The sequence below is a fragment of the Lichenostomus cassidix genome, chromosome 4, assembly GCF_008360975.1.
Source record: "Lichenostomus cassidix isolate B80296 chromosome 4, HeHo_3.0, whole genome shotgun sequence".
Classification (NCBI taxonomy): domain Eukaryota; kingdom Metazoa; phylum Chordata; class Aves; order Passeriformes; family Meliphagidae; genus Lichenostomus; species Lichenostomus cassidix.
In genome coordinates, this window is record NC_139484.1 from 32,201,814 (window position 1) to 32,224,975 (window position 23,162).

General features: G+C 41.8%; 2 protein-coding genes across 4 annotated transcripts; one reads left to right on the forward strand and one right to left on the reverse strand.

Annotated features, from left to right (window-relative positions):
* Window positions 1-846: 846 nt before the first annotated feature.
* On the reverse strand, window positions 847-8,481 carry NPY1R (neuropeptide Y receptor Y1). Of its 2 annotated transcripts, XM_085058618.1 has the most exons (3): window positions 8,239-8,481; window positions 4,844-5,671; window positions 847-4,723 (listed from the first exon to the last, which is right to left on the reverse strand). In XM_085058618.1, the coding sequence occupies exons 2-3, from the start codon at window positions 5,540-5,542 to the stop codon at window positions 4,265-4,267; spliced, it is 1,158 nt and encodes a 385-aa protein (XP_084914744.1). In that variant the 5' UTR covers window positions 5,543-5,671; window positions 8,239-8,481; the 3' UTR covers window positions 847-4,264. The 2 variants fall into 2 exon arrangements, with proteins under 2 accessions (XP_084914744.1, XP_084914745.1); XM_085058619.1 differs by lacking the exon at window positions 8,239-8,481 and having other exon boundaries at window positions 4,844-5,943.
* Window positions 8,482-14,072: 5,591 nt separating this feature from the next.
* On the forward strand, window positions 14,073-21,939 carry NPY5R (neuropeptide Y receptor Y5). 2 transcript variants are annotated; one of them, XM_085058628.1, is made up of 2 exons: window positions 14,073-15,492; window positions 20,242-21,939. In XM_085058628.1, the coding sequence occupies exon 2, from the start codon at window positions 20,251-20,253 to the stop codon at window positions 21,580-21,582; it is 1,332 nt and encodes a 443-aa protein (XP_084914754.1). In that variant the 5' UTR covers window positions 14,073-15,492; window positions 20,242-20,250; the 3' UTR covers window positions 21,583-21,939. The 2 variants fall into 2 exon arrangements, with proteins under 2 accessions (XP_084914754.1, XP_084914755.1); XM_085058629.1 differs by lacking the exon at window positions 14,073-15,492 and adding an exon at window positions 16,204-17,441.
* The last annotated feature ends 1,223 nt before the right edge of the window (window positions 21,940-23,162 follow it).

The following is a 23,162-nucleotide window of genomic DNA, read 5'->3' on the forward strand; positions in this document are numbered from 1 at the left end:
TCTGTTGCAGACAGAGTTGTTATTTAAGCTCATGTTTCCTACTGGTTTTTATGCTTTAAAAATAAGAAGAGAAGACAGAAAATTTCCTTATTGTCTTCATTCTCTATGCACTGCTCTGGTAAATTCTTTGATACAAAGAAATAGAAAGGAAAGCTTTAAACTGAAGCATTATCAAGCCCAGAAAAAAAAATCCAGAAAAAATCGAGGAAAAAAAAACCCAAACAGCTATATGTTGTAAATTTATTTCTGTAAAAAGCTAATATCCAAAATCTGATTTTTAGCAAAGAGTGTGAGCTGCCAGCCAGCAATGCAGTTTTATTCAGTAGAATGCCTGGGCAAATGGTTAACTTTAAGCAAATTCTCAGTTTCATTGGTCTGAGAACATTTCTCTGAGGTCAAAATGAGAATTTGAAATACAGGCTTGGATTGAAACATATACCAATTTACAGTCTGAATATAAATCAGCATAAAATTTTCCCTTTAGGATCCATTAATTATAGGTGGCACTGTATTGCAAGACCACAGAGTCAGAATATGTGAACCCTTAGCCCTTCACACCTTCATCAGTGATGAGATGCACTAAGCATCAGCTCAAGTCCCTTGAGGGTTATGTCATGTTGACTTCTTTTTCTGGTTTAAATCTTTTCTCTTTATGTGGTCATTGATTATATACATGCAGATATATATTTTTTAATTTCCAGTTCTGTACTAGCCTACAAAAGGAAGGTTTTATTTTCAATTAATGACTTCCTGTGTTATTATCCTTTTTTTACTGTCGATGTGAAAGTTGTGAATTACTGTATGTAGTGACAATGACACGACCATTTTTTGAAGAAAAAAGCAAAATGGGAATAAAGGCATATTTATTAATATGAAATACAAATATGCTGGTTTATTTAGATTATGCAGAAACTAAATGTTTTTGGTCGATCAAAGTGACGTTTCAGATGCTGTAACTGACAAATGAAGCAAATACTGATGTTTATTAAGTAGTTACATTTGTCATTTATGGCTGGAGATTTGACATGAAATGTATGACACATAAATAATAAGATACATTATAGATCACTCACTGTTCTGTTTTTCTGTCAGTAAAACTTTTCTACCAGTCTGAAAGAATAAAAGGGATCTTCAGGCTTTTGAGACAGGTATCAGCATGTGCTGAAGTGTGGGACGTTTGACAAAACAGCATGTAGAAGAAATAAATATCAAACCAGAATGATTGAAAAATTACAGTGAAACATGAAACCTGTCAGCTTATCCTGTAAAGAAATTTAGCATATAGAGGATGAGAAGCCATGCTGGAGCTCTGAAAATGAAAAAGAGGATCAGTACCGTAGCTGGCTGTTAGGGGGAAAAGTCTTCAGCAGCTTTTGAGAACTCCAGCGTCAAGTCACGAAACCAAAGACAAAAATACTGCTCTCAGTAGATCTGATCTACGCCCTGCAGATGTTAGGTCAGCACCTCAGAGAGACTACTTTTATCTCTGTCCTCATAACAAATTCTTCAGAAGAGCAATGATTTTGCCTCTGAAATTCCCCAAATGCATTTTCCTGCAGTACAGTCTTTACACTGTGTTCATTTCCACTGTCATTACAGGCAGCGTGCCCTGTGCTATTTGGGTGACAATGCACTAACCTGTGTCCTTAGCAGAGGCTCAGAAAGGCTTCTTGCAGGGAGCTGAGGAAACATCAGAAGCCTGATCCTAGGACAGCAGTGCAGAGGAAAAACAGCTCCTGAGATTAACAAGGATGAGCAGAAGGAATGCTCCTATTTACAATTCTCCTTGTTTATCACATGCTGGTAGGCAAAAACCTCCTGACATACATTCTCAGGAGATAGTATGACACAGTGTCAGATGGGCTGCATGATTTGGGACTGTACCTCAATTAGGAAAAATGCTGACATAGGAAGAATTATGTTGCTATCCCACTGGAGACCTCCAAATCTTACAACACACCTGGTTTAGGTCTCTGAGCACCAGCAGGCTCCTCTAAAGTTCCTCCAACACCTACTCTGTATAAGTACCTAATTCAGGTTGATCGAAAATTTCCAGCAAACGAACTGGGAAGTTTCTCAAATGACTAAATTTTCTTTTTCCACCACATTGAAAGTAAGTTTTCTTGAAAAAAAGAAAAAAAAGGGAAAAAAGGCCCTAAAATTCACAGTGACTTCTTGTAATTGGAAAAACCCACTGTGACATTCTTAATAAAAAACCCCGATAGCTGTTTTTGTACATTGTAACTCATTGTGAAAATACACATCCTTTGAAATATGAAAATTGTTGCAAAGTGAGAGGCAAATAATTTCTGGAAACCCTTTTCAAATTATTAACAACACATTCCATGGAGAAGCACAAAGAAAAAGGAAACCTCATAAAATACAAAAGGCCAAAGCTCTGAAAGAACTGTCTGTCTTATAATTAATTTTTTGCATTCCGTCTCTGTTCTCAAGCACAGAAAACTCCTTTTAAATTAAATTATCTTCCAGTAGAGAAATACATGGAATTATAATGCACAAGAACACATCGCTACTTTAATATTCTACACTATTTATAAGACAGCACAAGGCACAGTTTTTCACTTTTAAATACTGGCAGCCCAAATAATTTTAATTTTGTAGGCATTTATCTGTGTCAAATTTAGAACATATTAAATTCACCATAACATCCTGAGATATTTTTGCTTAGAAATATATCAGATCAGATTTCCATTTTTGCTGCATTTACATTTATATCCATTTTAAAGACACTCTTGTCTGCCATAATGATTTAAAGTGACCTTGCTGAAAGAAAGCAGGGTCTATAATGTATTTTAAAAAGCTGATTATTCAAAAAGACATTGATGATAGAGCAAAGTACACTGTATGACACAGAACCTCAGCTGGCTGATATTGTTGTAATTTCATTTACAGCAGTCAAGTTATATGGGTTTCCCTCAACTGGGAATCTAGTAATGAATATTTTGTGCAATTAGAGGATATATATTTTAAGCAGTAACAGAGGTCTATTGTATATATTTGGAAAATGTTTCCACACCTCATCCAAGTGTGGAAACTGAGTTTGGTAGCTAAACATAATAATTATACCCGAACTATATCCATATGCTTTTTTTAAATTTTGCAGGTCTTGATTAAACCATCCATTGTCTTGGAGATTATCCAGGTTTATGCCATTGCATCTGAACACAGAGTATTATGAGGCTATACATAATTTCTATAGATCAACACTAATTACTATGAAAAGACTCACGTGGCTCAATCTTACTTTTTTAATACCAGATCTGATTTTCTCTGTCATCTGTGAGGATGAAACTGCACCTGGCCCAGACAGCAAACAGTCCCATCTCCCTCTAGATTCTGGACACAGGTCTCAAAGAGACATGGTTCATGGGCTTGGAACAGATGGTGCATTTCATCCCAGCAACAGTAACTCCTGTCAGTGATGGCAGATGAAAATAGGTTTTGGATTTTTTAAATTAAAAAGCCTGTGTTATTAAAACCAGCTGCAATCATTTGGGACTGAAGGCCCATTTATGTTTTCATTTGCTGTGCTGAAACATCAGTTATCCCATTGTGCTTTGTGGAATTACTGTAGGGTTTTATTCTTGTAAATGAGAACAGAATTTCTTTCTTAATCCTGTCTGTGAAACTAAATGATTACAGCCCAAATTGCCTCTGTGAATGAGACAACTGTATGTCCCCATTTAAACATATTCTACAGGTTTCACAGAATTCTTTTTTTTGTGTACCTACACTGATTTTACAGGATTTCAATGTGAATCAAAAGATGACTTAAAAAAACAAAAAAAGAAGTCCTCTTCAAACCAGAATTTCCTAATTTTATTTTTTGGTGCATGTCCTCTGTAATGACAGCATCCCTGTGGTTCATATTGTTTCTAATGGTTTTAAATGGACACTCCTGAAAATTACTCCTTTGAAAAAAAATCAATAAATAAACCTTTGTGCTAAAGCTCAGAGCTGTACAAAGGAAACAGAACAAAAACAGCTGATGAAAACCATAGGTAGTAGAACGTCTAACTATGTCTTATAATAAAATTCAGATATAACTTCTGTGAGCATTAAAGCAGTAAAAGGGGCAAAAATGCACAGCGCATAATTTCAAAGTGACAACAACCAAAGTTCCTTGGAAAAGGAAGAAAAACATTACCCTTTTGGTATTTGTTATGTAATTGTGCTTGTCCTTGGACACACTTCACCTGCAATCACACTTCTTGCAGTTTGGTGTAGAATTTTTAGCACTTCTTTATATTTTTTCATCATCGTCACTATTTATTTTCTTAAATATGACAGGACTTGCCTGCTTTAAAGAAGTTTTTGAAACATCTGTGTGCATGGTGGACATGGCTATAGTCTCATAATCCTCCTCACGGGAGTGGAAATGACAAAAATGAAAAAAGAACTGCAGGTCCCTTTGGAAGTTCTTATTGAGAAACCCGTAGAAGATGGGATTCACACAGGTAGAGATCATGGCAGTGAGGTGGCAAATCAGGAACAACAGGTTGTGGCTGCAGGTAGCAACAGGAAGAATTTCGTGATTCCAATCAAACACGATATTGAAGATGGTGAGAGGCAGCCAGCAAACTGCAAATGCGACCACTATTGATATCAGCATGATGTTGATCCTTTTGGTTTCAGAGGATCTGTACTTACTGTCTCTCATCTTGTCCATCATGTTGTTCCTTTTTTTTAACCGTATGTATATCTGCAGGAAATTCAACAAAGAGAAACACAGGGGATAAATTAACCTACCACTAGCATCTTTGCAAAGATAAACAAACATCAGATTGAAAGAGGTATATATTGTAAGAGGACTCTATCTTACCTTCAAGTAGCAAATAAATATAAAACAAAGTGGTCCAAAGTACTGGATCACCAAAAGCGTTGTGGTATAAGAAAGCCTGGCAGTGTCCAAGGGGAACAGGTCCAAGCACACGTATTTGTCCTTATATTCATCAAATGTTACATTTCTGAAGGGCTCATCTGTTAATACGTGGTAGATGAGGAAAGGCAAAGAGGAAGCTGTGGCTAAAATCCATATGGCAGCAATCCCCATGTAGGCATGTCTGTTGTTCGGCCTCCAGCCACGGGGATTGATGATCAGCTGATGGCGCTCGATGGCAATGAGGACCAAAGAAAAGACCGAGACGGTGATGGAGGCACATTGCACAAAAGGGTTCAGCTTGCACATGGCCTCCCCAAAAATCCAGTGGTCCATTAAAGTGTACACAAAGGTGAAGGGAAGACACATGATGGTCACTAGGAGATCAGAAAACGACAGGTTCACGATGAGGATGTTGGTAACATTGCGCATCTCTTTTTGTTTCAAAATAATGACAATCAAGGCCAGATTCCCAGAGACTCCCAGAATTATCACTGTCCCATAAGCCAAGGCCAAAGTGAAGACCATGGCCAAAGGCACGTGGCAATCTTCATCCTCAAACTGCAAGATCTGCGAGTTCATCTCCGAAAAATTCAGGTGACCGGAAATGTTCCCCAGTGGGGCGAGAACCGAGGTATTCATGTTGTTTCCAACTCGCCGCCGACCCTCGCCGCCGCCGCGTTCATGCAGAGCGCTCAGAGTTCAGAAGGCGCCCGTCAGCCCCGGGCCGAGCCCGCTCCTCAGCGCCGCACCGCATCTCCCTCGCACCACCTGGGGAGAAGGGAAGCAGCAGCTCCTGTCACCGCGGGGCACGGCGCTGCCCCGGCCGGGGTGGAGGCTCGCCCGTGTCCCGCAGGAGGGGAGAGCAGAGCTCCGCTCCGCGCCCGCCGCTGCCGCTGCCACCGCAGGGCTCTCTGTGCTCGCTGCCCAGGCAGGACAGACGAGGACCGCAAGCGGGGACAGGAGCCCTGCCCGTCCCGATCCCGCTGGCACAAGTCGCACGGAGCAGCGAGCTGGGAAGCAACTTCAGCCTTCCACCAGCGTAGCCTTTCCACGAGTTTAATCTGCAAAGTCTGCTTTCTCAAACTGCTCTAAGTGAAATTATATCCAGGCATCACACGGGGGGAGGGGGGAGGGGGAAGCCCATCTGACCAATGTGACGGGTGGAAAAATGACTCAATTGCTGGGTTTTTTTCCGTAACGCATGCACTTTTCTGTTGAGCGGCCAAGTGCCCCCAGCAGCACTGGCGCTGAGTCAAAGGTAAATCAGGAACTCTGAGCACCTTAATCTTAGCTAGCAGGGCTTTGCAGCACAGAAAGAAGAAAACAAGATGAAGACAAAAACTGGCAAAATTTAAACACCAGAGAAAAATTCTTTAGCCATGCAAGGGAAATAAATGTTCTTAAATAACCACTCTTTTGCAAAGCCTTGGATTTTACAAATCTGAAACTCAAGCCATATGTGTTCAGAGGGCAAATTAAAAAATAAAATCAAATTCATTTATAAGCAATTAAAAACCAATTAATTGATAACCCGACACACCTTTAGTTCAACTTGCCATTAGTGACACTGAATCTGGGCACCATTAGTGGCACTGCATTCCGCACTGAATCTGGAACTTTCTCTCTGCCCACTCCCATGAGCTAAATTTATTGCTCACTTAACCTTAGGTTATGGTAATGAAAGTAATGCCACTTAAAATTCACACAAGTGGGTTTCAAACCTGACTTCATATGGCATTTATCACAAAAGCTGTAAAAACATTGCCCACTAAAATGTACCTCATTAAAAGTTACGCTGAATAGGTGAGCTTTTGTTCTTAAATTATATTCGATATAAATCTCTGCACCATGTAAGTCTCTGGAGAAGAATTGTCTTTGTCTCTTACTGGTGACAGACACACTTTTAACCAGCCATATGCTGGGGACCAGAGCTGGGGCTGCCTCCTCCCTAGGGCAAAGCCAGCATGTGAGGGCTGGGCTTGCAGCTCCAGCTCCTCCTGAGGGTCAGCCAAAGGATGACCATGCCATGCCTTCTCGCTGCTGGCAGGAGCTTACTTCAGCTAGCTCTGCTGGCTCTGTTTAATCACCACAAGGCTACGTGAAACTCTGACAGGCAATGTAGCTTGCCTCTGAGTGACATTTTACTGTAAGAGTTAACAGCAGTGATTTCAGACAAAAGGCATCTCTGTCTGAGGTTTGACTACTCTGATTTTCATGCTAGTTAGGCACACTCCTGAGTATTATCTCTCAGACCTTCTGCCTCTGCTAACTAAATTTATCAGATCTCCTAGTTCACCAACCCTGTTTTAGGGTCCAATAAAGAAATTTCCACTCCCATGACCCCTTGAAGCATCACTTCTGTCACAGCCAGAAGTAGGTGCTTTACACAAAGGGGAAGTGTGTGGGTGATGTGGAGAGCCAAGGCTCCTCGATTCCCGCAGTGTAACTTTATCATAGTCTTAAAATCAACATCTGGATTTAATCATGACCTCCTCTGTCACTTGTATAGCACGAGGTGGGCACTCCAGCCCTGTGACTTGAGGGAATAATGGCAGGGGCAGGGCAGGCAAGGAGCCATGTCCTGCAAGGAGAGAACTGGGCAGGCTCTTTCACCAGCTAGGACCAAAGTGCCCCCAGCAATAAGGTGTCCAGGGTTTCATGCTCTTGGTTTTTCTACTCCCTTAGCCAAACTCTGCTCTTGCTTATTTATTAAATATCAAAGCCAGAAAATGCTACTGTTCGTTCTTCCCATAGCAGAGATGCAAGCTAAGAGCATATCTAGGAACCAGCTCAGAAACACAGCACTGCTGGCAAGTGACAAGGAGTCCTTCTTTCCAGTCCTTCTGCAAAATGGACCAGACAACAGGAAGGGCATGAAGTTCACTCTCCTGGACAACTGCATTGTTCCTTGTCTCCTAAACCCCCAGCTCGCAAGTGAGGAAGATCCCTCCCCGCTCTGAGTGCTGGCTTGGAGAGGGGAAAGCCAATAGCTCTGCAGACCCCTCCGGGCAATTGCAGAGTCTCCCCTACCAAGCACATCCTCCCGACTCTCTGTGAGAAATTTGGTCAAAAGTTTAGCTCCAACAGACAGAAAGGGTGAAATAATGTGCTGTGAGGTGACTGGAAATGCACAGTAAAACTACCGGAGCTGTTCAAAAGCAAGCACAAAATGCTGTCAGCCCAAGCTGATGGCTCACCCAGCTGCTCAGAAGTTCTACCTGGAGCCTACCCTCCTTTGTATTTTGTCACCTGCACCTACGAGAGCAAGCAAACACCAGCCTAACTGGCACACAAGCACCCAGAGTCATGGAAAAGCAGCCACCGGGGAAACTCACCTTGCAACTGCTCTGCCCGTCTTTGGTCTGCTCAGGGGCTGGCTCAGGAGGCTGGATGGAGAAGGAGTGGGGAAAGGAGAAGGATCCTTTGGTATTTCTCCAGTCAGGTCCTAAAGATTGGTGAGGAAGGCTGGAGACTCCCCCTTAAAGCTGAACTCCACCTTACCCCGGTATCACATGATGGTGCTCTACGGAATAGATCCTGAAAATCGCACTGCAAGCACATCACCTTTAAACTGCACATCTGGGGGTGGGTTGCCTAGTAATTCCGAATGAAATGCAATTAAATATTGAAACAAAAGAGGGGGGCTGGAGGGAGAGCGCAGGGAAATGCTCAGGAAAGGAGTCAGTTTCAAATCGGTCTGCCTGTTTCTTTTGTCTGCAAGTTATTGCCATCTTGTGGCCAAACTAAAGATGGAAATAGAAGCTGTTGAAAAGGGGACGAAGAGGTTTTAAGTATAAGAAGCAGGTTACAAAATCTGGGTTTGGCTTTTTAAACCAGTACAGTTAGTTTCTGGTCTGCATTTATCACGAATAGCCATGACTGGATCAATAAAAAATGCGAAGTTGCTGAAACACCTTCCTGACTCACTCACAAAAAGCTGATCTACTCCAATGGGCACAAAAGACAGTGAGTTGCGAAGTCTGTGAGAAGTTACCCAGATAAAGATAAGCAACACTTTGAAAATGCCTTGACAAAACCTGCAGACTGTAATAAGAGTTTGGATTTCTTGTAAAACAGAAGATCCCTAATTCTTCCAAGGCTCCACGCTAAATTTTCCAGCGTAATGAGTTGCATGCTCTTACATTCTTACCTTCAGGCCTACATTTATTATATGGCATCACTGGTGTGTCATGAATAACTCTGAATTGAGAAACCAGGTTAATTGTAGCTAAAAAATTAGTCTCACATAGTAAATGACTGTAACATTTGTTTTGTAGAAGGAGCCACACAGGAAGATTTCAGAACCCAGAAAAAGGCTGATGTTTACACTGTATTTACAGGAGCTCAGCTCAACTGCATTGGAATTGCAGTCCTTGACGTAAGAAAGAAAACTGCAGGCACACTGCAAGGTTGCTGTAATCCAGTAGCCATGGCACTGCTGGCATTTTAAGAGCAGCAGCCAGAAGGGAAATGCAGGCTGTATATAATGCCTCTCAAGACCTTCAGTCATATGTGGGTCATTAGCATGCATCCATCTTCGACTGAGCAGAGCAAAAGTAGGTAAACTCAGGCAGGGATCCAAGCTCAAGGTCTCATAAAGAGTGTGTTTCTGTCTGAAGCAGTGACACTGTAGGACATGTACAACTGAGACCTCTCATTGCTATGGATGTGGAATGATTCAGCCACACTACAAAAGAAAAACCAACCAATCAAACAAAAAAAACCCCAAAAAAACAAAAAAAAAAGGAGTTGTCCAATACATATATTTTTAAGGGCAATAGATGTATTTCTAGGCAGAGAAAAAACCTTTTTTGTTATGCCAGGATGTTCCCACTACTTCCCTGTAATGTTCTTACCCATATGGTCAAGACAGCTATTTAAAAAATTAAAGTAAGCATTCTGTGATACAGAATTGTTGTATTCTGCCAACAGGTATCCAAGGAAGAGATACATTTTTAGGGCCATTTCAGAATAAGAGACTTGAGTTTACGTGGCAAGTTGGGGTGGTGCAGGGGTGGCTTCTGTGAGAAGACTACACCCATGTTGAACAGAACCATTTTCATCTGACTGCAAAATGGGCCCACTGCTGGCCAGAGCAGAGATTCCCCCCTGCAGCCATGGTGAGAACTGTGGTGACACAAGTTGCTGCCCTGCAGCCCATGCAGGATCGTGGTGGAGCAGATATGCATACTGTGGTCCACAGAGAGGAGTTCACACAGGAGCAATCTGTTCCTGAAGAACTGCAACCCATGGGATGGACCCATGCTGGAGCAGGGGAACATCATGAGGAGGAAGGAGTGGCAGAGACAACGTGTGATGAGCTGACCAGAACTCCCATTCCCAGTCCCCATGCACCACTCAGAGGGGTGGGAATACAGAACAGTTGGGAGGCAAGAGGGATGTTGAGGCTGCGCAGACAGGGAGTTGTGAATTTTGCCTTTGTTTCTCACTATCCTATTCTATTTTAAATAGATTAATGTACCACAGAGCCATTCATTTACTGTCTAAGCAAAATACAAAATTTTCAGAAATTTCTGAATTTTCAGATACATATGATCTTCTTTCTCCTCAACTTTGTCATTAGTCATGAGGATCTCCATTTCAGCAGCAAATGAATTGTTTCATAATACTTCACTTTTTAATGGCTAATACATACATGAATTTTGAACATTGCATGAACATGGGCAAAGCAGACCTCACAATGCCTCTGGTATACTATGCAAATATAATAATTACCTATAAAAGATCAAAGATAGAGCCTATGTGTCACTCAGTAACCTGAACTCACAGGGATAACAAATATTCACAGGGTGATTCACACTGCACAGATGCAAGGTCAGGCTTTGAACAGTGCAGTGGAGCACTGGCAAGGACTGCCTTGGTCAAGGACGTGCTACATACAAGTGTATATACATAGATATATATTTGCCCACATGCTATAATCCAAGCCTTTACTATGAGCTTTCTGCTCCACCACAGTGTCATGTGCCCACCTCAGATGACTAAATCAGTTGGAGCTATATCAGTCTTCTCTGAAGCATTTCACATACATGTGAGCACTAATACATGCTTAAAAATGAATCACTCTAATAAACAGACTCTTCAAACTTTCCACTGTAGTTATATAAAATACATGTTGTGCAGTAAATGCCACATAGCATCAGGTATGCTCTGTAAGAAAATCAGGCATTATCAGGTGCTGGCTATTCTGTGTGTCTCCAGTCTCAACACCAAGCTGAGAGTCTCCATGTGGAGCTCCAAGCTCACAAAGGTGTCTAATAATTCCTCATAACTCTTATTTTATTGATGATGACTGTCAGGACATGAGAACACTGGCATAGTGAGATTATCCTCTTCCAGGGAATAAATTTTTCAGTACATCAAAAGCACCTTGGACTGGAAGACTGTTTGTGTGCAGAAGTTTATTTGTGTGAAGGCATGACACTGCAAAAAGGGAGTAAGTACAATAAACAGAACACGAGTATTTCAGGGAAGGAAATAGAACAGCCGGAGTAAACAAATACAAAAATGCTTTGAAGCAAAAGTATTGAGAAGGGAATGAAATGTTTTTAAAATCATGTAGAAAAAATAGGCCAAGACACAAATCCTTTCTTCCTGCAAATCTCAAAAATAGAAAAGGTTTCATAAAATGAAACTGTCACTTTCATTGTAATATACTGTCATGTGTTTCAGCAATGCAATCCTTCCTTAAAACTTAAAATCCAGTAAGTGAAAGAACACCAGGAGGGCCATTTGTATCTTCTATTTTGTATAAAACAAACTGAAGTCACCACTACAGAAATGAATGGAAACACTCTCTGAAGGGTTTTTAAACTATATTTTTATAGGTTTTATTTTCTGGCAATGAACAGTAGTGCCATTGAAATACTTGCATTTCACATTACTCTGTTCAAAGATAAAGGAATTCATCGTCCTTGGGGCAAAAGTCTGTCATCAGTGGACTAAATACGCCTTTTGCTGTTGAATGTAATCTGAATTGCAGCAAACTCTCTCTTTGGTTAGGAACATGTTTATTCTGACCTAACTGCTTCTGATACCAAATGTAACAACATTTCATTTGACTGCTAATGTCACAAACCCAAAGAAGCTGCATGAATGATTATGTGGTTAATCTCTACAGACAGTCTTGCTGCTGCAGTTCCATTTTCAACAACACAGCCAAGCTGACTAGTGTAAATCTATCCTGGTCACATGAAATATTGCTTAAAAGCTGCTTGAGCTATAAGCTAAATTATGTCCACCTGGCTAAAATACTAAGTCGTGTTTTCTGCTACAGCAACCCCACTGTGTCTATTCAGGATTCAAACTCCTGTATGCTTGTACACAAGCTCTCATGTGGCTTCAGATGAAGCAGAAATAGGCCCCACACATGATCATCCTGACAGGTCAATGTATGTAACACCAGCCAAAAAATGTGGTGACACATTAGGAAACAAAAATTACTAATTACAGGCTCACACGTGGAAGTATTTTATTAGCTAACCATCAGGTGTCCTGCCTTTTATTGCAAAGACATTTTAACCATCCCCACCTTTTCAAAAGTTCAAGGCTTGCTGGGTTATGCAAGGTAAGAATCTGAGGAAGGGATGGACCATACAGAAGCAAAACATTAGTGGTATTTTTAATAGTGTGCTAATAGAATTTTTATGGGCATTAAGTGGTTGGGTGAAGAATTTTAACAAACAGAAGTGCTTTATATGTATCTCATAGAATCTCTCAAATTTTGTGGTAGCTATGTCCTACCATTTGTCCTACACTGTTGTGCCCATGGATAGGTGCTCCATTGGTAGCAGACTTTACAACAACATTAGACTTTGCCTCATGGCAAACTTTGGCTCCAGACAATTGACTGCATGCTGTGGAATTGGACATTAGGTGCTTTAGACCTTTGGTTTTGTGGCATTTATCAGTTCTCATGGATTTCCATTGGAGCTTTTATTCTTCATATCTTCCACAGTTTGCCTTTAGAGGCCAAATTTTCTAAGATAGTGGAATGATTCTCCCAAAAGAAAGATACATTTGGGACTGTGGTAAGAAACATGACAAAACTAATTTGTATTCATATAGCTAGAGAGTTGTCTCCTGTATTTTCTGTTGTATCTTTCTGACTCAGGAATCCCAACCTTCTCTCTCTGATTTTCTTTTTTCACCATTTTTCTTCCTCAGCTCCTCCAAAAAAGGTATCTTTCATCATCACCATCTCTTACTTCCTCGAGGATTCCTCTATAGTTTCAGAAACCTTATGGTGGCTGGTTTCTAGGGAACTTGTACTGTGATCTGCTGTCATTCCTGACATTTGATATCTCTAACATCCACACCTTTTCTATCTCTAGATTACTGATTTTATTATTCAGTAGTATTACCGTCAAGAAAGAGGTACACAAACAGTGAAAAGGAAAAAATTATAATGGTCTGAATAGTAATTGTCTCTGATGTGCGCAAGTGTCAGGAATGAAATGTACAGATACAGTTGAGAGAAATCTGGTGTAATTTACAGGTCTGTGGGGAACAAAACAAGCCAACAAACTCACACCTGCCAATATATTACTGGCTGATGTAACCTCCTGAAATAAGACAACCAACAAAAAAAGTACAATATTTTATTCTTAGAGAAAATTGCTTTGAGGAAGAAATACTTATCTTACTCACTGCTTCCACTAAGAAGCACATATTTTCTGGAGGCTGCTTGGGAAACTGTACTAGGTGACCTCCCACCTTGGAAATGGCTTAACATGATCGTAGACTGTTTGTACCTTTATGAAGGTACAATGGCATCCCACATAAATCACAGCTGTGCAATGTAAGAAACTTTAATTTCCCACTGGGCTCTGCCAGCAAATTTAGATTTCATTTCAAAGACAGTAGTCTGCTGCAGCCAGCAGTTTCCATAGAAAGATGTAGTGTCTTTAAAACTTCACTCTCTCCAGAAGGGACTTTACACTTCAAGCAATGGGGCCAGCAATGTGGGAAGCTCTTCTGGAACAATAGACATGGGGAAAGTCTTAATCACCCCTATCACATCTTAGAACATGGGTTTCTATCTACAGGTCAAAAATATGTGTGAAAGGCTTCAAAACCATCAGTGTTAGGTGGGAAGATGGTCAAAAATGCTAAGAACAGCTGCTCAGGCCTAAAAAGGATTAATTCTCCTCTCCATTGTGACTAACAGGAGAGCTGTGTTAATACGATGAGATGGATCAGCACGTCACTTCCACATGGCAGCTCCCTGTGCTCCACTTGCACATGCAGTGATTCACCAGCAGTGGGTGGTGAATTATGCAGAAGCAGGCGAAAGACGATGGGACAAAATCTTCAAAGATAGGATGAAATCGTCCTTGCCATCCTGAGCTCGTCTGTTGAAGATGAAGATTATTTGTTCCTGGATCACTCAATGTGTACTTTCCCAGTACCCTGGTTAAATAAGGAACCTAAGTGGACTTTTCAAAGGTTATTTTATGATATGATTGATCCAGTTGTTTTGTCTTTGTGTGGTACAGTCTTTCACAGGCTAATTATACTGACAGCTTTTCTGCAGTGCTGTGTTAATATCATCTGTCAAAGTAGTACCTTGGCAAATGGGAAAGTCATTACACTTCTGTGTCAGATTCTGCCACTTGTGCTCCCAAGGACCCGCATGCCACTGAGGTCTCTGGTAGCTCTCTAATAGGACTATGATCAATGACTCTTTTGTGCTAGAAGATAACAGCTGGTGAGAGCAGCAGAATTTGTCTTTTCATGTCTTGTACTATGACATACCCAACAATTTTTAGGCTTTAAAATATTGCTCAGATAAGAAAATGCCCTGCTTTCCCACTGATTGTTCAGATAAAATTAAAACCACCCTTCAGATATTTTACTTTGTAAGAACCGAACTCAGCTCAGCAAGGAAAACTGTTTGGGGGCAATCCATCGCTTCCCATCTGTTGTAAAATAAAAATGAAAGGGTGTTCGAGCAGCATGGATAAACACCTGCGGAGCTCCTCTCCAGCCGAAGCGAGGGGAGCTCTGACCAGCGTTCTGTCATTGCCTGTCCTCGCACTTCCCTACGTCCTGAGACTCGCAGCGCGTTTCACCTCTGCGAAACGCCGTGCCCCGAGCGCCGGGGAGGCACTGAGAGCATCCCGCAAGCACCGGCGAGCGCGGGGCTTATTCACCGTCTCGCCGTATTTCCATGGAAACTCTAATTGTCACCCCGTGCAGCGCTGAAATACCGCGCTCCAGGGCCGCCTGGGGCAGCCTCCCGAAATGAGCCGCAGGCCCAGCCCCGCCGAGCGGGCGGCGAGTGCGACAGGGGCGGCGGCAGCCCCATCCCCGGAGCCGAGCCTGGGTCGCGACTGTGGGCAGCACCCGCGGGAGATGCGCAGCCAGCCCGGGGGGATGCGCGCCTCCCCTCGCTCCCGCGGAGCGGCGCTGCGCCCGCCCGAGCCGGAGCCGTGAGTGCGGAGCGGCATCGCCGCCTCGCCGCGCCCCCGCAGCGGGACACGGGCAGGTAACGCGGGGCGGGCGCGGCCAGCTCAACTCGCCTCGCCTCGGCTCGCCTCAGCTCAAGTCAGCTCGGCTCGGCTCAGGTCTGCTCAGCTAGGCTCCCTTCCCTCCCAATGCGGGGCGGCCGCGCAAGTTTGCGCGGGGCTCCGCCCTGCCACCCTGCCAGAGCGCGGGGATGCGGGAGCGCATCAGCGCTGCGGGGTGGTGTGGCAGCGGCCGCGGGTCCGCGGGGCTCGGGCTGGGCGCGGGAGCGCGGCTTGGGACGCGGCGTGTGCGGGTGTGCAGAGTGGCTCCCGAGGGAGGCGTAGAAGGGCAAAAATAACAGTCGCTCCAGTGTTGGGGGGTGTTGCCTTTGCGAACCAGGAGCTGCTGTGGTCCCTGGAAGAAAATGTGGCTGTGCGTTTCAAGTTTTCTGTTCTGGCCAGCAAATAGCCCATTATGTTCCATAGCATTTCCTTGGAGCTGGATATATAATCTTATTAGTTGGCTTTGGCATAATTTGGGAAGTTGCATTCTTGTGTTCCAGGATAATGTTGCAGTTCTTTTAGTTAGGCACAGAATAGGCATACCATTAATGTGTACAAAATCCTTTTTTCAGGACTTCTGAAATAATTTCAATCTGTTGAATTCTCCCAGGTTCTCTGGCTAGTTTTTGCTGTTGCACATTGTGAACAAGAACATGAGAATCAGCAGCTTTTCGTCTCTAGCTTGTGTTGTGAATGCAACACTTCAGTGGTTTCAAATTTTGTCTCGGATGTTATCTGGGTCTGTACTGATATGAAGGCATAATTTCTCAAGTTGTAACAATACAACTCAGTGCTTTCCTAAAGCTTTGGTGGTTGTGCAGTAACAGCCACTCATATTAACTGTTTACAGCTCTGTAGATGTTTACAAACCTTCTCTGACATTCTGTATGCAGTCTTGATACTGCTTTAATATTATGAGAGCAGAAAGGTTGTATTTCTTATGAATTCACACATTTTGCTTCCTTCCTGTATGTGTTCACCATGGGGTTTTGGGATTTTTGCTTTTTGGGGGTTTTGGGAGGGGTGGTTTGGCTGTTTTTCCTCTTTTAACATAGAAAAAGGTCCCCCAAGACTGTAAATTGTTTACAGCTATAAAGATTAATTGCCCTGTTACAAGGATTGAACTGACTGGACTATACAAGGACCAGCCAGTCCGAGATAACTTAATAGGTATTAATATTGTGGGATATAAGCTCTTATCCATGAATAAACCGTAATATATGTATCTCATCCAGTTGAAGGAACATTTACTGAAAAAACAATTGCCTTTAGAGGATGAGAGTTGCCTGCCTAAGTTTTGTGTTCTTGAAAATTTCCCTTTAAATATATAGAGAAATAGAAATATACAGCCTATTAACTGTCCTAAATCATAACTTAGGAATTTTATATTTTAAGTGATAGCTTTAATTGAAAAAAATTATACTAATTACAAGATATTCAACATGTTAAATTAGCATAGGTTATCTGGTACCTCCAACTCAGCTACATGTTTACTGCAGTCATTTGACTCTTACTGTAAATATTCAAATCTGCCTTGGATCCTGCCACAAAACTGCAGTCTCTACTTGTGCAGCCAAGCCTCCTGGCTCAAGCATTCCACTGAAACTGAAGGAGACCTAGGCAAACCCACACAGAGCTCACACAGGTGTAGCTGAGCGCAGTCGGGACCGCACGGTGTGCAGACCAGCATCACCGAACAGGGACTTCATGTGCTTGACTGAGAGATGTAGGAGATGAAAATGATCCAACTTTTGGAGGTGACAGCTAGACAATCTCCAGCAGGTACTTTCAGGTTAACTAAATTTGAGCTTGAAAACAGGTGCAAGAGCACCCCGGCACTGACGTGCATTTAGTTTAGAAATACACTTCAAATATGAGGAGAAGGTTTTGAAAAGAGGCTGAATTATTTAATTCTGTTTTCCACAGTGGGATTTTCAGGAATTTACATTTCCCTGAAATTTATGGCCACATGTTGCACTGGGATTGACCAACCAACATGAGGGAGGGTGAGCGAATATCCGAAAATAGAAGCAGGTGTCAAAACAAAGCAGGAAGATAAATGCCAATAAGTGCCCTGTGAAATCAGTGGCATGCTAAGACGTGTTTGGGGACTAAAGATCAATGATATTCAAGGAAAACTTCTGTTTGTATCTTTACTGCCAGTGGCACTCTGAGAGTAACTGGTTTCTTTTTGAGACAGAGAGAAAGCACAGAGAGCAAGAGATCCACTTGGCATTTCTTGAAATTAGCGGGGAAAGTCTGCTTTCATTTTTCATATCCAAAATGAAAATAAAATTCTCTTTGGGCATTTTGCAAAGGGAACTTCTGTCAGCATAGCAGCTCTCTGTTGAAAGCAGCAGATTATACTGTTATTCCTTTCTCTCTGTCTTGCTGTCACTCTGAAACTGTGACTATAGAAAGATGGTGCAGAAGGGGTTTCTGTGCCCCACAGACTTTTCTGGTGCAATGAGTGTCCAGCCAGGGTCTGAACAGATTATGTTGTGACTTCTTCCAGTGCTCCTTCCTCATGGAAATGAGGACACATGTTAGGGAAGAGCTCATTTCATCTCATCTCTCAGCCAAGGCAGAAGGCAGCCATGGCACAGAAGGAATGGAGCCAGCAAGCCCATGCTGGACTTCAGAGGCACTCCTGCTAAACTTCTTCAGTATTGATGCATATCTCAACAAAATATGTCTATTTCAGCAAAACCAGAATATTTGCTTTTTGCTTTTAAAGAATTCTGTTAAAAACACAGTGAACACTTTTGCCAAATCCATTCTGCAAGACTTTATGTGGAGGTGTAGAAATCGACAGAACCTGACAACCATCTTTTCACTTAGACCTTCAAGAAGAACTCAGTAAACATTAATTTATTAAACATGTTACAGTACAACAACACATAACATTTTGTTCCTTGGTCCTATTCTTAGCATTATATTGCCTTATCCAGGACAAAGCTGCAAAAGTTATGCAAAGTCACATTTACGGACTAGGAAGAAATTTCAGCAGATTTTGGAAGTCACTGGGGTGCACAGATCATAGCATTTTCAGTTGGTTACTAGCAACTCAGAAATTAGCTCAGAATAATTAAGTAAAAAGCTATTTATTTCATCAGCTAAGAGTTATATAAAGAAAAGCCCACCAAAATGAAAACTTCTGATAATATCAATATAGAAATAGAGAGATTAGATCACTTACACAATCTCTAGTCTGCTCCTTCAAAGTTGGTCTAGTGGCAAAGGTAGTCTCAGATAGCATTGTTTGACATGGTTTTCCACCATTTCATTAAAGACTGGCAAGAATTGAACAGAAATAATATGCATTACTGCCTCTCTGCTCATACGCATACAATTATAATAGTTAGGCTATCTAAATTCATGTATCCTGTTCTTAATTCTATTTTAGCTGTTAAAAAGCACTTTAACATTGAGGAAAATTGGCAAGGCTGACTTCTTTTCACCTCTTTCCAACACATTACCTGTAAGATTATTTTTTTATTATATATATATTTCTACCCTTACTTGAAGGACCTTCCCATCACAGTACAGTTAGTGAATCTTCTCAGGTTGTTTTCTGGTTTGAGCTCAGACCGTAACAGTGGGAACACAAAGAATGTAAAGAAGAGAGCACATCTGCATGTGTAGAGAGAAACAAATAATATTATTGCACTTTGAAGATGTCAGCGTGGTACAGCTCACTGAGGATTGCTATATTCTTGAAGAGCCCTGCCTTTTCTAGGGGACAGATTTAGCCTTCTCTATTTATGTATGCTTTGGGCTTGTAGATCTTTTTTGTTTTCTCTTATGTAAGGTTTCTAAACATTAAGCAATTTTGTACAGGACATTGGCACTCTGGGGAATTTTGACTTTGAAACTCTAGTACATGCGGGTGTTTAAGATAAATTGAGGTTTGAACTGAATTCTCATGTCTTTCCATTTGTTCTAAAATGAAGACTAATATATGAAGATTCAGTAGGCAGAATAACTTTGTGCTGAGCAAGGTTTAACACTAGATGATTCTGTGCTGAATTAGTAGCAGTTCATTGAATTTTCAAATGGCTGTGGGGAGTTTGCTTCCAGTTAATACAGTCCTCTCTATGTTACATCCAATTACTTTAGGTGTTTTGTAGGGAGTTTTTCTTTCTGCTTGAGCACTAGTTAAACTATAGTCAGCACTTATTAGAAGGTGTTTTCTATACACACCACATTAGGAATTCCATCTTGGATCACTGACAGTGGATTTCCTGATCCTTTTTGAAAGCTCTCACTTACATTGTGTTAGTTCTCTTACTAGCAAGGTAAGAAATACTACTGCAGTTGTTAGCATATGTATTTTCAGGTGCCTTCTTTGTAGTTTGCAATGATATAATGATTAGGCATCTGCCCAGATGGTGACTGTAATTTCATTACTCTTATCAATGGGCTGTTACTCACATGACTAATCTCACCGACTCGATGTGTATTGCTTTTGTAGCTAACTGTTCCCTCATGGAAAGCCTGACAATATGTTCTGTAGCAAAGCATAGTTAAAAGGCAGCATCATAATACAGACCTTTACATTGCTGTTCTCCCATGTGAGCAGCTGGATAGAGGCCTAGGTGTGCTGAACACCAAATGGTAAAACCTACTTAGCTAATTCATGTCAACCTGAAGTTATGCAGGATCTGCCTCACAGTAGACTAAGTTCGCTAGTAATTTATTTGCATTGAGGTGATACAAGGTAAATTTATGTACTTTTACATTGTGATTAGCAGCACTATCATAATTTCTTCAGATGCTAATTAATGCCTTTCTCATTCTAAGCAGGACTGTAAAATGGATTTAGGATTCAAAGACCGTAACAACAGGACACATACCAAGAACACCTCTGCTACAACAAAGAATTTTTCTGCCTGGGAAGATTATAAGAGTAGTGTTGATGACATGCAGTACTTTCTTATTGGGCTGTACACACTTATAAGCCTGGCTGGCTTTCTGGGAAATCTGCTTATACTAACAGCCCTACTAAAGTGCAAGCAGAAGACAGTAATAAACATTCTTATTGGAAACTTGGCCTTTTCTGACATCTTGGTTGTGCTGTTTTGTTCACCTTTCACACTGACATCCGTCCTGCTTGACCAGTGGATGTTTGGCACTGTCATGTGCCATGTAATGCCCTTCCTTCAGTGTGCATCAGTCCTGGTTTCGACTTTGATGTTAATCTCTATTGCTGCAGTCAGGTACCGTATGATAAAGTATCCCCTCTCTAACAATCTAACAGCAAAACAAGGCTACTTCTTAATAGTGATCATTTGGGCCTTTGGCTTCACAATTTGCTCCCCTCTGCCAGTTTTCCATAAAACTGTGGACCTCAGTAAAACTTTGAATTTAGAGGGACTGGAGAACAGGCTTTTGTGCATCGAGTCATGGCCTTCTGATTCCTACAGGATTGCCTTCACGATAGCTTTGCTCTTCATGCAGTACATCCTGCCCCTGGTGTGCCTGACTGCCAGTCACACGAGTGTCTGCAGGAGCATAGGTGCCCGGCTGTCAAACAAGGAAAACAAGTTTGAAGAAAAGGAGATGATAAACCTAACTCTTCACCCCTCCAAGAGCACTGGCACGCAGGTACAAGCCTCCAGATATTCCAGGTGGAGCTGTGCCTTTGGCAGGAGGCACCACAGAAGATACAGTAGAAAGACTTCAAGTGTGATGCCAGCTATTTCAAGGCATCACCAGAATACTCATTCCAGAGATCTCCCAGAAACCTCTGGCACAGAAAAAAGCCAGCTCTTCTCCTCCAGTAAATTCATCCCTGGGATCCCTATCTGTTTTGAAATGAAACCAGAAGACAATACAGAGATCCAGAACATGATCACAGTATCCCAGTCCATCGTCAGAATTAAGACAAGATCAAGGAGGGTTTTTTGCAGACTGACAGTGCTAATCCTAGTTTTTGGCTTCAGTTGGATGCCTCTTCACCTTTTCCACATTGTGACAGATTTTAATGCCACTCTCATTTCCAACAGGCATTTTAAATTACTATATTGCATATGCCATTTATGGGGTATGATGTCCTGCTGCTTGAATCCCATCCTCTATGGGTTTCTTAACAACAGCATAAAAGCTGATTTAATGTCCCTTATTCCATGCTGCCAAATACCATGATTTTATGTGCCCCAAGATAAAGTAAAACAAACAAGTATGGCTTTCAAGCCTAGTGGTGTGTATAGCTGTAAAAGCTAAATTAGTTTAGTTTAGTCTAGTTAGTCTGACATGGTTGTCATTAGTAGCATTTTTTTGTGGATGGATAGTTCTATGGCTGCATATATTTCTTGCACTGGGCAGAAATATATGCATATGTTATAATATTCTTTTATCTGTTACATGTAGGAAATTATGCCCAGTGTACAAAACCAGAATTCCATTTTCATTACCCAAATTGTTGGCAGCCTGTACTTTGGAATTATACAGAATATATAATGAGTAATAAATGTAAGACAGTCTACTTAGACATATCAGTATTAACTGTCATAAAACTATAATAAAATATGTATCATTTACTGAATAGTGATTGTTGAGACTATTTCAGTGCCAATGTTGACTGTTTTCTAATATAATTAAATATCTCTTTCTGGATGTGATTAGGAAAATATTTTCCTTAGCTCTTTGACTCATAGTTTGCAATATTTTTGCAAGATGCTTTGCTGCTGATTCCAAGGTTGCCTTATTCTGTGGGATGGGTTTGAGGGTCATTGTTCTTGATTGTTTCCATCTCACTGTGTTTACCCAGTACAACCTATCTCTGATTTCCTCAGCCAATTTTCACTCTGCCTTGTCATTTTATGTAATTTCCATCCAACCTGAATTTGTCTATAGTTATGTCTTTATTCTCACAGTGATGACACCCCTGAACATACAACATCCTTCTGATCAGGATAAGTCTTCATTATCTAAGCAAGTGATAGTGGAAAGAAAAGGAAATGGAAAGACATCAGGAATTTTTCTCTTCCTTTACCAGAAAGCAAAAGCTTACTATACTTCATTATAGCTGACCCACTTGCTTTGGAAAGGTATAACAACTTTCAAATAAACATGATCATGTGTGCCTTGACAGGTGGGAGGGATGGGCAGAGGGGATTATTTTTAAATTCAACAAAGGCAAGTGCACAGTCCTGCCACTGTGGAGGAACAACCCCAGGCACTAACACAGGGTGAGGGCTGAGCTGCTGGAAAGCAGCTCTCTGGAGAAGGGCCTGGGAGTCCTGGTGGACAACAAGCTGTCCCTGAGCCAGCAGTGTGGCCCTGTGGCCAAGAGGCTAATTGTGCCCTGGGGTGCATTAGGAAAAGCATTGCGACCAGGTCAAGGGAGGTGATCCTGCCCCTCTGTTCAGCCCTGGTGAGGCACATCTGGAGTGCTGTGTTCAGTTGTGAGCTCCTCAGCACAAGAGAGCTATGGAGCTGTTGGAACAGGTTCAGTGGAGGCCTGCAAAGATGATTAAGGGACAGGAATGTCTCTCTTATGAGGAAAGGCTGAGGGAGCTGGGCCTGTTCAGCAATAAATAAAGACAGCTGAGAGGGAGCCTCATCAATGTCTGTCAATTTCTGAAGGGAGGGTGCCATGAGGATGGATCCAGGCTCTGCTCAGTGGTGCTGAGCAATCGGACAAGAGGCAATGGCAGAAACTGATGCGCAGGAAGTTCGCCTGAACATGAGGAAGAACTTCTTTACTGTGCAGGTGATTGAGA